The sequence below is a fragment of the Tigriopus californicus genome, chromosome 11 (genome assembly GCF_007210705.1).
Source record: "Tigriopus californicus strain San Diego chromosome 11, Tcal_SD_v2.1, whole genome shotgun sequence".
Classification (NCBI taxonomy): domain Eukaryota; kingdom Metazoa; phylum Arthropoda; class Copepoda; order Harpacticoida; family Harpacticidae; genus Tigriopus; species Tigriopus californicus.
This window is the reverse complement of record NC_081450.1, coordinates 10,093,884-10,111,233: the sequence shown is the minus strand read 5'-3', so window position 1 is coordinate 10,111,233 and position 17,350 is coordinate 10,093,884. Positions and strand designations below refer to the sequence as shown.

At 40.4% G+C, this 17,350-nt stretch overlaps 1 protein-coding gene across 1 annotated transcript; it reads left to right on the top strand.

Annotated features, from left to right (window-relative positions):
- The first annotated feature begins 10,824 nt into the window (after positions 1–10,824).
- Positions 10,825–12,247, top strand: LOC131889987 (uncharacterized). The gene is made up of 2 exons (XM_059239228.1): positions 10,825–10,925; positions 11,003–12,247. The coding sequence occupies exon 2, from the start codon at positions 11,123–11,125 to the stop codon at positions 11,912–11,914; it is 792 nt and encodes a 263-aa protein (XP_059095211.1). The 5' UTR covers positions 10,825–10,925; positions 11,003–11,122; the 3' UTR covers positions 11,915–12,247.
- The last annotated feature ends 5,103 nt before the right edge of the window (positions 12,248–17,350 follow it).

Sequence of the window (17,350 nt, the reverse complement as noted above, 5' to 3'; positions counted from 1 at the left end):
AACCTTTTGTGAACCCCAAAACTTTTCAAGCCCACTAATGATCGGTTTCAAAAGGTTGTTTGATAGAAGTCAGAAGTTTTCATGGATATTGAGGGCCTCGCTTGTCTTGAGAGCAATAATTTACAGTTGAAGGAGTACTACTGGATGGAAAGTGGATTAAAGTCAATCTTGAGGACCAGTTCCGCGTCCGTGGCTTGCAATATCAATGAACTCTCATTGTTCAGAAAATCCTTTTCGAGCCACGCTTGAGCAAGTAAAGGGAAATGTTATACGGTCTACTGAGGCTTGATGAAGGAGGTGAGCAATAAAACAGTGATTCATCCCTTTTGTGAAGTTGAATCAAAGAAGCTCGGGGTGTTTCCAATTTAGACTTTCATACAAACTCATCCAAGTGAATCCTTCTCCTTCGAGCGCGTTTGTTGTTATAATGAATCGATCAAATGTACGTAGGTGCATAGGTATTCTTTGGCCAGGACCGTGATTACCAACGAGCGATTGATTAGCCATTGAGCTAATGTATCTAATACGAAACAATCAACCAGGACCCTAGGAACACTGTTGTACATATATGGCATGTTCATGCGCATGTAAGAGTTCACATATGGTGGCTGTTGTTCAAGTTTCAAAGCCAACGGTCTTCCGCTTCTGGTTTCATTTGAATTCCCTGGGTTGGGACCATAAGTACCGGTACTGTAAGCTCAAATGTGATTCCGGGATTAAAATTTGATTGCTTTGCTTGGTTACGACTTCGGTTGGTCTGAATTGAAGGAAATAAATACCATTTCACAAAGAGAGCGAGGCTGAAGTTCCTCATTGGCTGTGAATACAACTTCTGACGAGAGAGTAGTGAGTAGTGAGTGGTGAGATTGGCTTTTGTCATTGGGTCTTGGCTTCTTTTCAAGATCAATTTCTCGACGACAAAGTTCATTGAAGCAATGGTTGGATCGTCAACCAGCCAGCCACCTAACCAGCTAGCCAGCCTATGAACCAACCAACCGACCAACCACTCAGCCAGTCAGTCAGTGAGGCTTCGGAAATCTCGGTTCAACTTTATTCAAGGTTTCAGGGTATTCTTCCACAAATCTTGGCTCCGCTTTGATGTCTGGCATTGTTTTCAATTTCCCGGTAATAGTCCATTGTTCGCTCCGTGTATCAACACGATTCCAATGCATATTTAATGTAAAGAAACTGAGAACAAAAGCACTGAATATGATAATAAAAGCTGTATATTTGTATGGAGAGATATTGTGTGTTAGTGGTGGTGGTGGTTGAAGACATTAATGGTGCACGTGTGCCGTCTCTGTGTCTTCCCTTCCTCCCCTCCTCCTTTAACCCACCCTTCCCTTCATCCTTGTCTCCATTTGGGTGCCCTTCATTCAACCAATGTAGTTCGACAACATTAACCTCGCCTTTGGCCTTGAATCCCGACAAATATCACCCACGGATAGACAGACCTCCTTCGACGAATTTCTAATAATTCTCTAAACTTCCAAATTGATAAACGAGCTGGAATTCGTTTCAAAGTCCGGGTCATCCCTCCCCCATAATGCATCTACTACGTAACCTCTGTTCTGTTGATGGAGACGATCCCTCGTTCTTGTTCGGATATGTGAAAACCCATTATAACAGAGAGATGAACCGTCCTGTTATGTTGAATGGAAGTTCACCTATTCTTAGCAAAGAGGGCTTGAAGGAAAAAAAAGGCGGCGAGATTCGTTTTACGACAAACGCATTAAAATGAAATATTCAATTTTCGAAAACGTTGGACTTGTTGGACCTCCGACTATCCTTTGATGTTTTGTTATCAAATCAGGTTACATGAGGACAAATTTGGACGGGAATGGCACTTGGGAGTAAAATATGTGGATGAGCTGAACCTGCTTAAACTTCGCTCTATGATAATATGTAAGGCTTGTAACAAAGTTGATTCGTACATAAAATTGAAAGAACTTTGAGTGAAACTTTTTTTATCATCACATGTTTCACACGAAAAAGCGTCATGTTAAGATATAGTGTCTTTTTGAATCGTTACAGGTTCCTCGTTTATCTTGTTCTACACTTTATCACCCTCGGCCATGAAGAGTTGTTTGAACCAAATTAATGGGTTGATTTTGGGTCTCAAAAACTAGCTTCCAGAAGAACAAAGAGCTCAATTACGTCCCTGATTTTCAAGCCTCAATGGGCTGAGGATGGGTGGTGTGAGGACCACACAGAGTTCCGGGTTTTGAGTTCTGGATTCTCTCATCTATTTTTTCCAATCCTCCATTCGTTTTCATCCCAAGTGCATCATCATTCGTTGTGGGTACGGGACTGTTCGATCGTTATTGGATCGAGGTAATTTGCACCTCATTCCCAGTCAAGGCTCCACATTCCAACCATAATTGAGTCGAAATCCCATCAAGGCGAGAGTGGATTTCGTAGAGTCTACGAGTGATGACGAGGACGATAAGATGTTATCGCAATCTTCACGGGGAGAGGTCACCACCATCTCCAGACCTTATCACTTGCCATCCTTTTTGAATCGCGGAGAGGGCTTAAGATCTCGAGGTTTCTGTATCGGTAATAGGGACTGACAATGCCAACCATCAAACCATCAAACCAACACCCAGGCTAGCCTACTCGTCTCCTTCAGCGCTTTTGGTATTTCAGGTGGGCTCTTCGATCCTTTTATCACTCATCAGTCATCGCCGTGCATGATGCTTCCATCAGTCATCTTATTACTTGGACAGATCTCAAGGACGTCGACGCTTGAGGATTTCATTTTCAAGATCAACCCAACGACATCGACTAACTAAGCTAGCTAAAGCCCTACCTAGTGTGTCAACTAACTGTAAAGCCATCCTATCGAGATGCATCGTTTCGTTTCAGCGATAGTGCTCTAATGTACAGCTGCAAATAGTGTGATATCGATCAAAAAATCAAAAATACATGCAATGCATGTCTCAAGTAAAAACAATGCCAAATCCGACTCGCCTAGATGATGAGCTTAATTGTCAAGGACACCCGGCAAATGAAGAATAGCTGGCATTAAAGGAGAAAACAAGCAGATTTTGCTATGATTGTGAACTTAATCATTAAAAGACAAGTGTGGTAAAATTACAGAGGATCCAGAGGAGGACACGAACACCACCACCATGCAATCATTTAATCATTCGAGTTTGTGACAGGTCTGATATCAAGGCGGTGATTTCAAAGTGGTTTTGAGTCATTATGTGACGAGCCGGATGAAATGTCGCCAGTAGAAGTCTATCTGTCATACAAGCATCAGAATCTAATCCAGCATTTAATGGGAAAACGCCATTTCTAACACACTGTGTCTGTGACAAACTGAGCGAGAAATCCAAAGCTTCATTTAACGTTGCTATAAAGTGTCACTTCTCTTGATTTGGTCCTCTCGAGGTCGACCACAGATTTACTACTGAACAGCACCATGAACTATTCAGACTTTAACACTACGGAGAGGAGTGTCAAGTCAAGGCATCTTAAGGTGAGATTCATTGTTCCGTGATCCTGAGGGGCTAGAGCAAATTCTGAACTTGAAGAAGATGCCCTCTCTCTTCATGGGACAGTGGATGCGTACGGCTATGTTGTAGCGAAACTTTGGATGCATCCAAGGCCGGATCTAATCAAACAAATGCGTAATTACCTCATCGACATAATTGCTTTTGATCTCGCATCATAACGATTTTTGCATGAAGAGATTGTCCTCGCATTCCTTCACCTTCCATTGTGGACTAGCCAAGTCTCATTGATTTATGAGCAGGGAATTCGAGAGGTTTTTCTGCCCCTGTCTAAATCGTTATTGACTTCGTGATTTGGTTCAACGTTCCTGGGTTAGTTTGCTTCTGAGCAATTCAAAACAATTGCCCGTTTTTTTCGTGAAATCCAATCCCAGGAACGATTGAGCCAAACTGCAATCAATCGTTTGCTTGTCGAATAGAATATATTGTTTGACATTTCACTTCAAAAAACCCTCTAAGGTCATGGCTGGCTTGAATGCTGGCTTGAATGCTCGCTGGTTGGATAGAGGAGGGTAACAGAAAATTTGGAGTTGCCTCATTGATGCATTGCCAAAACAAATCTCTGAAGGAGAGGAAGAGGCCAAAATGCACTACCAAAAAATGTGACGGAGAAAATGATGGGCCCCTAATTGTTCGCTCCACTACATTCCAGAATATCGCTGTAGGTGATGATCGCACGGAGCTTTGTGTGGGAGGATGGCTCATCCATCTCGTCTCCGATCCTCCCAACGTTCAACATAGACGAACGTACAGTAGGCTCAAACACGGACTTCTAGAGATATGGACTGCAAACGGAAGCAAAAATATCCTATCTCCTAAACCGCTCATCTTATTCCAAATAAGCACTTCATACGACCACAAGATCTTGTTGAATAGAGGAACTCAGCCAAGTTTGAGCCTAAACCTATGCTTAGGGAACTCAGAAGACATGTTCAAAGTTATGTAGTAAACACTACATAAAATTTTAATTTTCGACCTGCTCTTGGTCAGCTACATAAGCTTTTGACAACATAACTCTGAAACGATCGACTTTGCATGTAAATGATATGAAATTGACCTACCGTTATTTGAAGAGATCTACGTTTCTTATTATATTACTTTAATTCAAAAAGTGGCTCAGAGTGGCTATGACCAAGAGCAGGCCGATTTGCCGGGAAGCTCGTTCGCATTCCATATTTCCAGATGTCCGTGGCTCAAATCATACTGAACGTACAATTGGTGTCAACACAAAAGGTAACCAACTACCTGTACATGCACTACTGTACTAGACAGGGCCTTATCCTTGCCCCTGATCGGCGGCATTTACGCCGATGTGGAATCCTTGAGAACAATCCGATATTTGATGAAGTTCAATTCCAAGGGAGTTTTTTTTTCAATTTTTGTATCCCACAAACCGGGCCCAATGCCCCAAGACGACTTATAATCTGCCAATGGACGAGGTGGAATATTGCTCAGAATGGTCATGTCCAAATATTGGGTCGGAAAGGGATCCACATGGAATATATTTTTCACATTTTTGGCGATTTTTAGAGGAATTCTGTTTAGGCAATAGTAGCCCTAATCACGTACACATTCACCTTTTATGGTTAAAATCACCTACTACATGCCACCTTTTTCGAATTGCCTTGAAAACGATATTAGACTTTTTTAGCCCCAAATGATAATTCGTGTTCGTTCATTGATGTGGTTCATCTTCAATGAGTATACGAAGACTCTATAGTATGCATCGAATGGCTCAATTTTGCGTGCATTTGAATTTCAAGAGCTTTTTTGTCAACATCATTCCACGCTTAAATGTCCAGTGATTCGTTCCACCAATCATTTTAGCGATTGTAATTAATTTCAAAGTATATTAGTGTTCAATTTACTACATACGAGCAGAAATTGTGAAGTATTGATCATTGATTCTCCAAAAGACTTTGTTTTGAAGAAAACATGATCAACAATTTGTTGCACTTAATAAAAAGATTGGTAGTCAAGCAAGAGTAAAGAGTAGGATTTAACTGTTTTATACTTAGTGCGATCACTCCATCTTTCTCTTTTTTTCTTCTTTTTTTTTGGACTTCCTTACCCCTTCTGGGATTGGAATCCCAGCAGTTCAAGACGGGAAATTTATTCATTTTACTTAACTTTTATTGTTATATATTATTTGATCAACCAACGAATTAGAGTTGGTTGATCTGGCTAACCCTTGAATATAAGGTTGATCGGGCAATATAAAGATCATTCGTTCTTTTTGAAATGCTCACTCTTCCCTGCGAAAAAAATCAACTACTTTTCAATCGATGAGACATCGTAATTAAAAATCTTACTTGGTAGTTGCACGTGCGGATGTGATAGCCTCACTTTTGGGTATAATAACCGCATAACCGGACACCGCAATGGCATCACTAGAACAGGGCGGTACCATTGGACAAGATGCTCACCCCTCAGGCCATGACAGTTGTAACACCAGCTCTGGGCGAAGTAACCGTACCTCCACCCCTTTTGACTTGCTCAAATAAAACATGCAGTGTGTGCCAGCAAGCCAGCACCGGGTGTGCCATAAGTCTTTAATGCCTTTAAATCCTTGTAACTCAGTGACAAAAAATATTTTAAAAAAATTGCAGGGATTTCTGGGCATATCTAGCTAAATCTTTCGTTTCAACAGCTGATCTTAGCTTTGCCTCTTCGTGTTTGAAAAACTCCACGAAATTTCTTTTCTGCAGATCGCGGCTGGCGACAGCTCCAGGACTGTTGCGACCAACTTCAGCATTGTCTAGAAGCACCGTTTACAGGGTCAAGACCACGTATAATGCCACTGGCAACCTGAGTGATTGCCCATAATAAAAAACAAATAAACAATTTCGACTTCCACTTATGTGGATCATAGGCAACCTGGATAGCACCCAGTATAACCGGATTCTTGGTGCAAAGGTCATTCCGACTCACAACAACCATTACTGCGCCGGGAACTGGGTGTGGCAGCAGGATGGTGCTCCCTTTCACACTTCTGACGTCACTCAGAAGTAACTGGAGTTGAAGTTGAGCTCCAATGATTTTGGCCCAAGGAATTTTGGTCCCCCTTATCCCTGAACCTAAATCCAGTGTATATCTTCATATAGATGCATGTTGAGGAGAAGACCTTTAGAGTCTTCCACCTAGAGTTAGGCAAACTCATCATGGCCATGAATGACAAAAGGGCCGTCATGTCTAGTGAGGCAAATCATAAAGGCGTTCAAGTCTTTCTGGAAGCAGTTGAAGGTGTTCATTGCTGCCAATGAAAGGGGTCTTACAAAAATTAATTACTCTAATATGTCATCTTATTTTATTACCATTTAACCCTGGATCCCTTGCTTTCAAAGTAGACCTTCTGGTAGGTGTTAATGAAATTTGTCCAGAAACTTATGGCACACGTGATAGAGTAGACAATAAAAAAAGGTTGCCCACCACCGTGGATGAAAGGCACTGATGCCTGCTGCCATGGATGTAAGGAACTGATGCCTACTGCCATGGATGAAAGTAACTGATGTCCACCACCACGAATAACAAAAAAACAATGTTTGCCACAGTGGATGAAAGGTACTCATGCCCAATGCCACGGATTAAAGGAACCAATGCCCGCCGCCATGCCTGATGGGAGCAACATCTCGCCCCATTGCTGACGGCAACCAATGCCCACCACTGTGGATGACGGGAACCAATGCCCACTGCCACGGATTAAAGGAACCAATGCCAACCGCCATGCCTGATGGGAGCAACATCTCACCGCCATCGCTGACGGCAACCAATGAACACCACCCTGGATGAAAGGAACAAATGCCCACCACTGTGGATGACGGGAACCAATGCCCACTGCCATGGATGATGGGAACCAGTGCCTATTGCCAAGGTTGAAAGGAACTGATGCTTACCACAATGGATGACGGAAACCAATGCCCACCACTGTGGATGACGGAAACCAATGCCCACCACTGTGGATGACGGAAACCAATGCCCCCCACCCGGGATGAAAGGAACTAATGCCCACCGCCATGGATGATGGGAACCAGTGCCTATTGCCAAGGTTGAAAGGAACTGATGCCTACCACAATGGATGACGGAAACCAATGCCCACCACTGTGGATGACGGAAACCAATGCCCACCACTGTGGATGACGGAAACCAATGCCCCCCACCCGGGATGAAAGGAACTAATGCCCACCGCCATGGATGATGGGAACCAGTGCCTATTGCCAAGGTTGAAAGGAACTGATGCCTACCACAATGGATGACGGAAACCAATGCCCACCACTATGGATGACGGAAACCAATGCCCACCACTGTGGATGACGGAAACCAATGCCCACCACTGTGGATGACGGAAACCAATGCCCCCCACCCGGGATGAAAGGAACTAATGCCCACCGCCATGGATGATGGGAACCAGTGCCTATTGCCAAGGTTGAAAGGAACTGATGCCTACCACAATGGATGACGGAAACCAATGCCCACCACTGTGGATGACGGAAACCAATGCCCACCACTGTGGATGACGGAAACCAATGCCCCCCACCCGGGATGAAAGGAACTAATGCCCACCGCCATGGATGATGGGAACCAGTGCCTATTGCCAAGGTTGAAAGGAACTGATGCCTACCACAATGGATGACGGAAACCAATGCCCACCACTATGGATGAACGGAACCAATGCTCACTGCCACGGATTAAAGGAACCAATGCTCACTGCCACGGATTAAAGGAACCAATGCTCACTGCCACGGATTAAAGGAATCAATGCCCACCGGCTTTTGATTTCAAAGATTTTGAAATAATGAAATATCTTGAAACCTTTGGGCATTACTTCAAAATTTTGCATGTTCTTCTTCATGTTATAATTTGAAGTGTTTGTTTCAAATGAACAGATATTTGATTTAAAGAAAAAAATAACAGTAAAAAATTTGTGCTTCCAAAAAAAACAATTCTGAATACTTCACCCCAAACAGAAACTTTTTTCCCAACCATGAAGTGCATTTTCAATCTTGAGAAAAAAGACCAATCTCATTTCCATTTTTCAAACAAAACAATGTAAGTTTTGTAGCAGACATTTCCAGTTTTTCAAAATCTTTACATCTATTATTTAAACAAAACTAATTCATATGAATTTGTTGGTTTGACGAATCCGCCTGAAGCAAAATGTGGTAAGGAAAAAATGTTATTGAAAGCGGAATTTTGTTCTTTTAAAATCTTTTACATATTTCCAAGAGGGACCCTGAGCCTGACTGCCCGCTATTTTTTATATCGTATCAATATATCATATTGGTGACTGTTGTTTTTTCTGGTTGCAGCACGTTTCTTACACCTACATTATTTGGCTGAGCCAAAAATAACTTTCGTGTTGCAATGACTTCAATATTTTGTAACAGTGGTAAAACGGCACTACTTTTTTTTTTTGTCATGTGTTTCAATTGTAGTGCTATTGAATCTTATTATGTTATCAGAATGGTGCAACAATTCAAGGTATTTCAAGTTATTTCAAGGTAATTCAAGGTCAAGGTATTCCAATTTCGATTTCCCTTATAATGGCCTTTATCGACTGCGAATACTTTGATCACCTTTCCTTCCTTTCTGAAATTTTGGGTTTATGTTTGTTTGGAATTGCCACACAATCGCCAAGATTATGTTTTAGATAGAAATTTTTCTGTGTTTGTTACTTTAATGTTCTAGGTCTCCCCCCCACTTTTGAAAGAAATTTCGGATGGCTTCGGGTCGTTCAGATCCGACTTTTCCATTCCCATGTCTGATACTGATTAGAGCTGCACATCGGAGCCGACAGGCTCTCCGAATCCGATGCAAAGCGTTTTTTGTAATCTGAATCCGAATCCGAGACGTTTTTTTCTAATCCAATCCAAGACATTTTTTCCAATCCAATCCGACCAAATCCGAATCCGAAATTTCGCCCAAAATTTTCATCCGAATCCCAGATTTTTTTTTATTTGACCGAATCTGAATCCGAACTATTGTTGTTTAATCCGATTAAAATCCGAAATATCTTGCTAAATCTAATCTAAATCTGATTTTTTTTCTTCACACAATTGACTTGAAAAGAACTCATTCAACTATAACTAAGTGTGTTCTATGGCGACTGAAACCTTTTTTATTCTTCTAAATGATGAGATTGAGTGGAGTTGCCTTAGTCAAGTTAAAACCTTCCTGTTGTACATGTCAATTTTTTGGAAAAATGATAGTATTGCATATTACAGTTATCAGAATGGTGAATAAATGTTCATTGGCCTGTTTAATATGCTGAGGTACTCTAATGTCCTTTTTCTTGATGTTGACTGTATAGACCACAAGCACTTTCCTTATTATCTGAAATTTTGGTTTTCTTTCTCTGTATGAAATTGCCACACAATTGTGATAGCTTTCAAGAAAGTAGGTCAATTCACAGCCTTCAACTTTGATGTTCTTTGATATCCCTCACATTTTGAGAGTTGTGACAGACACTATAATCAAAAAAAAATTGCACTCATTTAGCTTATCTTACATTCGGATTCAGATCAGATCAGATCCGAAAAGTCGGATTCGATGCACAGCTCTAGTACCGATGCTCTACAAGACTGGCTCATTTACGCAAGGGAGTACGATTGAACCACCCAACCTTAGTGCCAATGTACCAGAAACAGTGCTGCCACGTATTAGTTATTTTTGCTTTTTCCTTTAGGAATAAGGACAGTTTGAGACTATCTATCGCTCACCTTTAAAACTAGTCGAAAATGTTGAGAAATGTCCACGATCAAATGATCAAATGATATTGTAGTCTTTAGGATGTGGACATGCACTTTATTATCCTCTTCACTCATGTATTGATTGGCTTCGAGTGATTGTGCTGCTAAATATTTTATCGTAACAAAATCTGAGTTACTTTTTTGTGAAGTTCAGATTGCACCTCCGTCGCTGAGATTGGATGTGTTGTAAAGTTTAAGAAGTCTTCGAGTTAAATTTATGCAAATTTTACCAAAAAACTTGATTTCCAGCTTTGACATTACCTTTATGCTGAAATAAATTCCATTTTTGCATGTCAAAACTAAGCATAGTCTAGCTTGCAGAAATGCTCAAACTTGGTATTGGAGTTATTCCGCCAAAATGTGAGTGGATAAATATTGGATGGCTCTCCAAGACATGGAAAAGATATTTCAAAATGCGTTCTTTTTCTCAAGAACATAAGGTCAACCTTTAAAAATAGGCCTTGTAATTCCCTGCCATATGGACTGGCGTTCTTTCTTTCCCACGGCTTAGATTAAAGTTGAAATTGGCTGTGAGTAAATTTTGTTCGTCTGGCAACACTTTCAGAAGAAACATCAGTCAGCTGTTCAATGTTTTCCCATTTCTTTTACTCTTCATGCTTGGCGTTATTTTAAATCAAAGCCATTGCACGATTTCTTTGTATGGAGCCTCTCAGTGTACTACTTTATTGGCGGTTTGAACCAGCTAAAAGTTGACACCCTATCACTATTTTCTAGCTCATCTGTGGCTTCCACCGCTCATTGTGGTCATCGTACACCAAAAAAGAGGCCCCTTGAGGCCTTTCTTCCAGCCAGGTTTTCCCCATCCTCAACCATTTTGCCTTGTTAATAGCCAAGATGGCTCGAAAATGTGTCGTCCCCTTCTGCAAATCGGGGTATAATCGTGGCAAACGGTCGAAAAGCCAAGGGCTTGTCAAGGTGGGAGTGTTCCAATTTCCCGTGGATCCAACTTTAAGAAAACAATGGATCGACGCCATTCCACGAGAAAATTGGGGTGTGATGAAGCATTCAGGGGTATGTGCCTTGCACTTTTCTGCCCAGGAGGTGGTGTACGATCGACTGGATGGTTGTCCCTCGAGAGCCAGAAAACGGCCTGCCAAACGATTAAGGCCTTCTTTGCGGATAGGTGCCATTCCCAAACTATTTCCAACCTCAACAGCATCGGCCCAAATCTTGCTTCAGAATCGTCAAGATGGCGATTCCTCCGACGCCGTCCGTCAATTTGCTACTCTCGGAGAGTTTGACCAAAAGCTTGAATTGATAAGACATGGTCTTCCAGGGGGTGTCAGGGAATCGAAGGACAAGGAGGAGCACGTGTTTTATAAGCTTAAACATTGCCATGGAAGACCTCCGATGCTGCTCTACTCCTTCATCATATGCAAAGGGTTTGACTTCACCATCTGGCTCCGTAATGCTCAGATGTCTCAGAAGTTAATGCCTAATCTTCTCTCGGTGCCGAACAAAATCACAAGGGTCAGTGAGGTGAAGTTTGTCTTGGAATTTTTGGAAGACTTCTGTCGTAAATTGGATGTAACCAAAGGTGATCAATTCACGCGATCAATTGATCTCATGACTGAAGTTATAGAAACGTGCTGCAATGATAAGGAACCTCAACTGTTCCTTCCATGAGCTAATTGAACTGCTATTTCGCGAATACTCCCTCAATGTATTGACATCACCATTGCTGTGGTATAAGCGACGTCCCAAACTGGTTATATAATAAGAATTCATTTGGCCAAAAGATCACTGGGTGACATTGAAAGCGATCATTTGGCTCTTCCTTCTATATTCCGTCAAATAATGTCCAAGACCATGAAATAACAACTCAATTGATATTTTATTCATTGGCCCTCCTTAATTTAATTGGATGCATCAAGTTCAAAGGCTTTGAGGGTTTTGTTGTTTTTGGATTTTTTGAAATGAGGGCAATCAAATAACATGAAGAAGGTGTTATGACTAGTATGATTCTTTTTCTTTTTTTTTTTACTTACAAGAGGGAACAAAGTGTAAACTGATTTTTTCCAAATTAAAAAAAAGGAATATTTTAGCTGCACTTTACGATAACTTTTTTAGTGAGATCATCTCCACCAGTACAATGTAAATGTACCTTGTAAAATAACTTAAATATCTGAATTGATTTATAGACCCGAGTCTGGGATTAGCTTTGCCCGAATCGCCGTTATAATGGTGATTCGTTGTTTGTTTTGAAAAATAAAGCTAGGTTGCGTGAAATACGTTTTTAAAGGAAAATACAATATCCGAATGATTCTATCTACCTTTGATTTCTATAATGATTGTCATCAGGTTGCATCGTTCATGTCATGGAAAGTATATTAATTTTGAAGCAAAAGCGGTATTAATCATAGTAACAATCAATCTTTATGGCATTGTATTAATTTGCACAAAAGCATGTGGATTTGGCATTTTACTGGCGCAGTTTATATTAGTCAATTTATTACAAATACAGTCAAAGCCGAAAACTCTCTACTAATTTTCAATTGGACATAAAAGTATCAGCCACTTGGTTCAAGAAAAGCGATATAATATATTTCGCTCTGAGTCTGAGTAAGCGAGCCTTCCATATAAGTTCTCAACATTGCTATTTTCTCGCACATATGCTGGACATTGGACATTGGAATCTTTGAAAACAGACTTGCCTTGCGTTAGCTACCCTATGTGAACACGATTGCCCAAGGGCTCCAAAACAACTTTTAAGAAGCTCGAATTAGGCCAGTGAACCAACTAGACCTCGAGAATACTAAACTGAGGGAAGAGAGGGTAGGATGTTCGAACGATGAGTGTTTGAACAGATTCTACTCTATTTATATCAGCTTTAATAATTTGGCTAGTTTCTCTAAAGATGGACTTAAAGTTCTTTTCGCACACCTATTGAAATCAAGACAAGATTAGCCCAAAAAAGAATAATGGTTTTATGTTTATCTTGTTAGAATTCCGTTCATTCGTCCTTAAATGGCAATATATTCAAATAGTTAGTATCGTCTGCTGATTTTTTCCCTTGCCCTAAGTTTCTGAAGATTTCACAATTTTGTTTTCAGTGTGCTGAACTGTGGTTTAGACCTCGTATTTTGCGGAATTTTTTGTTGATTTTTGTTTTTGTATTAGTAAAAAAAGACAGCCAATGCACCAATAGTGATAATGATATCTTAAGGTCTTCAAAGCGTTGCTTTATCAGTGTTCAGGTGTTTTGGCTTTCTCAGATCATTAAAAATACACAAATCTGAACACAAACGAACAAGGTGAAGGAACAAAGACGAATTACTTGACCTCTCAGTATATGAGTAGCATTATTTTGTAGGATATTTACTTTTCTAATCTGGGCTCTAGATGAAGTTGAAAGATAGCTTCCGGAAAGATCTAGGTTTCTAGGTTAAAACATTACATTGTAAACATATCATTTGACAAAATTATTATACGAGCATAATAAATGACCATTAAAAAGTAGCTCAGCTCAGGAATCTGAAGCCCCAGTCATTTGTGCTGGTTTGGAAACTGATGGACTTGTTATACACAGTCAGGGACGGCTAGCTCAGTTGTCCCTGGCACAGTCTACAGTAATAGAACCCTAAGAGATTTTTGGAATCAATAAAAATAGGTTATCAATAATCACAGACAAAGTTAATTTACTTTCAACACACACTAAGTCATATAAGTGCTGCACAACATATATCACTGCCTAATGCTTTTAGAAACAAGGGAACTTACAATCTCTGCTTCAGCGGAGATTCAATTCGTTTATTCAATATTGGTTGTACAACTCAACTGAGCTGTCAAACCAATAAAACTAAATGAGGAATACCACATGGTTACTCTTTCACTGAAAAGGTCTAAAGTTTCACCTTTTAATCGTAGGGAAAACAAACTAATTCCCATTATTGCCCTCGACAAGGTGCTGTTCCTTTGGTGCAATTTTAAAGGACCAAAAGTAGCTCACAAAAACATTTATAGGTTTCTTGATATATGACCACATTTGGTGATTAATCAGGATTGTCATTCGAAACCCACTAGCGTCCATCAATCCTTCAGAGGACTGGAGAGGAAAAAATGAGTGGTAACTATCTGTACGGTATGTCAATTTGGGAACAAATTCAGAATTATTGGCAATTTATTCTTGCCAATGTTCCCCCATTAACGTGGCTCACGTTATTTGTGAAATCTAAGAAGGTGAATTGAATTTCAATAAATCAGTAAAAATTAAGCTGGAAAGGGGGATTGCACAATTGAACTAAGTGCTTTTAGACTAAATGTCCTCTCATTGGGTTACAGAAATGACCTCATTTAAGAAAGAAATAACTGGCTTAATACTATGTTTGAAAAATAGTATTTGTGAATGATTAGAGAAGCAGTCATAAGAATACCAAGTGTTTGCATCTACTATCTATGATAATAATGAATGATATGATGATTATTGTGCCTATTAAAATTTGAGATTCAGTGGCACAATTTAAAGTAAATCGCCAAAAGCATTCAAATACTACAATTATGGAATAATCACCTGCAACCCTTGAATCACAAAAAAATGACATTTAGTCGTACAACCATCATCGGTTTTGCTATACTTGCTATTAAATCCTGACCGGTACTAAAGCAAGTTTTTTAAACGCTCGTACCTCTAAGTTAGGGCTTGGACTTTACCCAGAATTAGGGACCCTGGATGCAGAGATCCGCGAGGTTTAGTATACGTCATCGAATTCGAGCGATCTGATTCGCTGCCTATTGTCAACGAACATGGGCTTTGTCTGGAAACTCTCTCAACCGGGAGTCAGTCACTTCCAAAAAGACCTAACATGTTTGTATTGCATAAGAAGGCAAAGCTTTGAATGGTTAATGACAAATTTGAGTCACCTTAGGTTCAACCATTTTATTATACAGCATTAAAGTGTCTTTTCCATTAGAATTGCACCAGTATGGTATTTCTCAATAAAATATAGTTGTCACGCTGATTTAACGCATGCTGTCAGTGTCAATTTTGAGTAATGCGCTTCAAAAGACAGAGTGCAACCATTTTAACAAATTACATTGTTCAGTCTAAAAGGGACTTGTTTCTTGAGAGACTCAGGAGTTCACATGCCATAATATTAATTTGAATATTGGTATGAAATATGTTTGCAATCAAATCTTATGAAAAAAGGGTTCAAAAACTATTTAGAAAGTAACAAAACTACTCTCAATAATCTAAAAGACTACATCCATGAATCAGCTTGTCTTTGAGTAAAATTTCGCAGTGTCCTTGAAAAAAATATTCAATGGTTCTTGTCATGACAGTACTCTTTCTTATACAGCGCATTAATTCAAAATCTCTTTGGAAACTTTTTAGTTCAACTGATGGCTTACTTTTTTGAATTGGAGCCACTTGTCAAACCTCGCGCGTCTCTGACCAGGGTCTCTACCCAGAATGAGCATCAAATCACCACTACGGTGAGTGTTTATATATATATCGGTTAAGGTCCAAGTCCTTAACTTCAAGGTACGAGTTATAAAAACAGGTCTCTGGACTGCAGCTAAGTACCACTTGAAACCAGTCCAACAAAACTCGTCGACTTTTCCAATGAGGACATTTCTTATCTCGCTCTTGACGGAGCTGATCGTCAACCACCTCTTCGAACGATACATCAAGTAGGCATCTACGCACATACGTAAGTAAAAGCATGACCATTTTGTTCAATTTAAGTTTGCCACTAAACAAGGCTTAAGTTTGTCTTTCAGTGTAAGGTCTTCCTTGCATTTTGTACTTCTTTTTTTGCAGTACAGCTGCAATGTACTGCACAGTACTGAAGTGTTGTGGCCAACTTAAATCAATCTAGTAAGTCAAATGACATGTATCTCGTGAATGTTCAAGAACCACAAGTCGCCGATCATGGCTTGATCTCCTAATGTTGTCGATATTACAAGGCCTATCAAGTACCCAAGCTCAAGCATATCAATGAGTTGCTCTGACGTCAATCCAGTTCAAGCTCTGATTCGCTAGATTTCGAGGAACAAAACATTTTTTTTGTTACCCTCCATGGTAACGAGTGTATCCCGAACAAAAGGCGTTTTTATGCCGATGTAAACCGTGTCAAGCGCTCGTCTTGATGAACAAGAAAAAATGATTACCCAAACCGCTTGACAACCCAGGGGGAAATCAGACGAAGTGCGCATCAATGTTTAGGAGAAAGCCCAACGATCTCACCTGGAACAAACGTATGTCTCCCCTACAAGCATACATGAACTTGCCCGTCCAATGGTGTATTGGGAAGTTCGAATTAGTTCACTGGGCAATGATTTTTTTTTCTTCTGCTTCATGGGGAACAACGTCCGTCGACCTCCAGCAGACTTTTGCCCTCTTGTTGCGTGGAGGATCCGCGGCTGTGTCTGGGAAACATGTTGGGAATTTCCCCCTTTATCCCATGCTCAACGTTTTGGCTCACGAGGAAAGGTAGTGCTGTGCAATTTGCATCATTCTTTGCTTGGAGCGGGGAATCTGGGAAAGTAGTCTTGAGCTCGACGAAACCGGGTATTGGACTGCATTTTGAAGAAAAACTTATGAATGACACGCACTTTTTTGTTGCCATACAAAAATGGGTTAGTTTGAGGATATTATGGTTTATTTCGCTTTCCTTGAACGAGCGATTGACGGGGTGGCAAAGCAGGAAAAATTGAACACAAAAGTTGGAAGGGTGGATGGTGTCAATTGTAAATGCTTACCAAGTTGAAATCCATATCAAAAGAGTTCTCGAATTACTCGACGTTCTGGCCAAAGATTCAAGGTTTGCAAGATATCCAAAAAGAAAATTCGGAACCGTAAGCAACGAGTTAGCTTATCATTGCCAAAGCGTACAGCCAAAACCTTGGCAAGGTTCAGCTCAGACTAGATATAACGAGTTTATAGGCTCTCAGCTATCCTTGATCGTTTTTCGCTCGCCAAGGATCAATGCTGAGATACCAGTGAATAAAAGGAGCTAGAGTTGCAACATGGATTAAAATACCATGTAATGTTTTGAACCCGTTGTGCATAACGTTACGTTAAGGTTGTAGAAATGCAATTTTAGGTTTTCTTACGCGCTA

Excerpts from the sequence above, each read along its gene's own strand:
- LOC131889987 (XM_059239228.1), top strand. The coding sequence starts at position 11,123 with ATGGCTCGAAAATGTGTCGTCCCCTTCTGCAAATCGGGGTATAATCGT.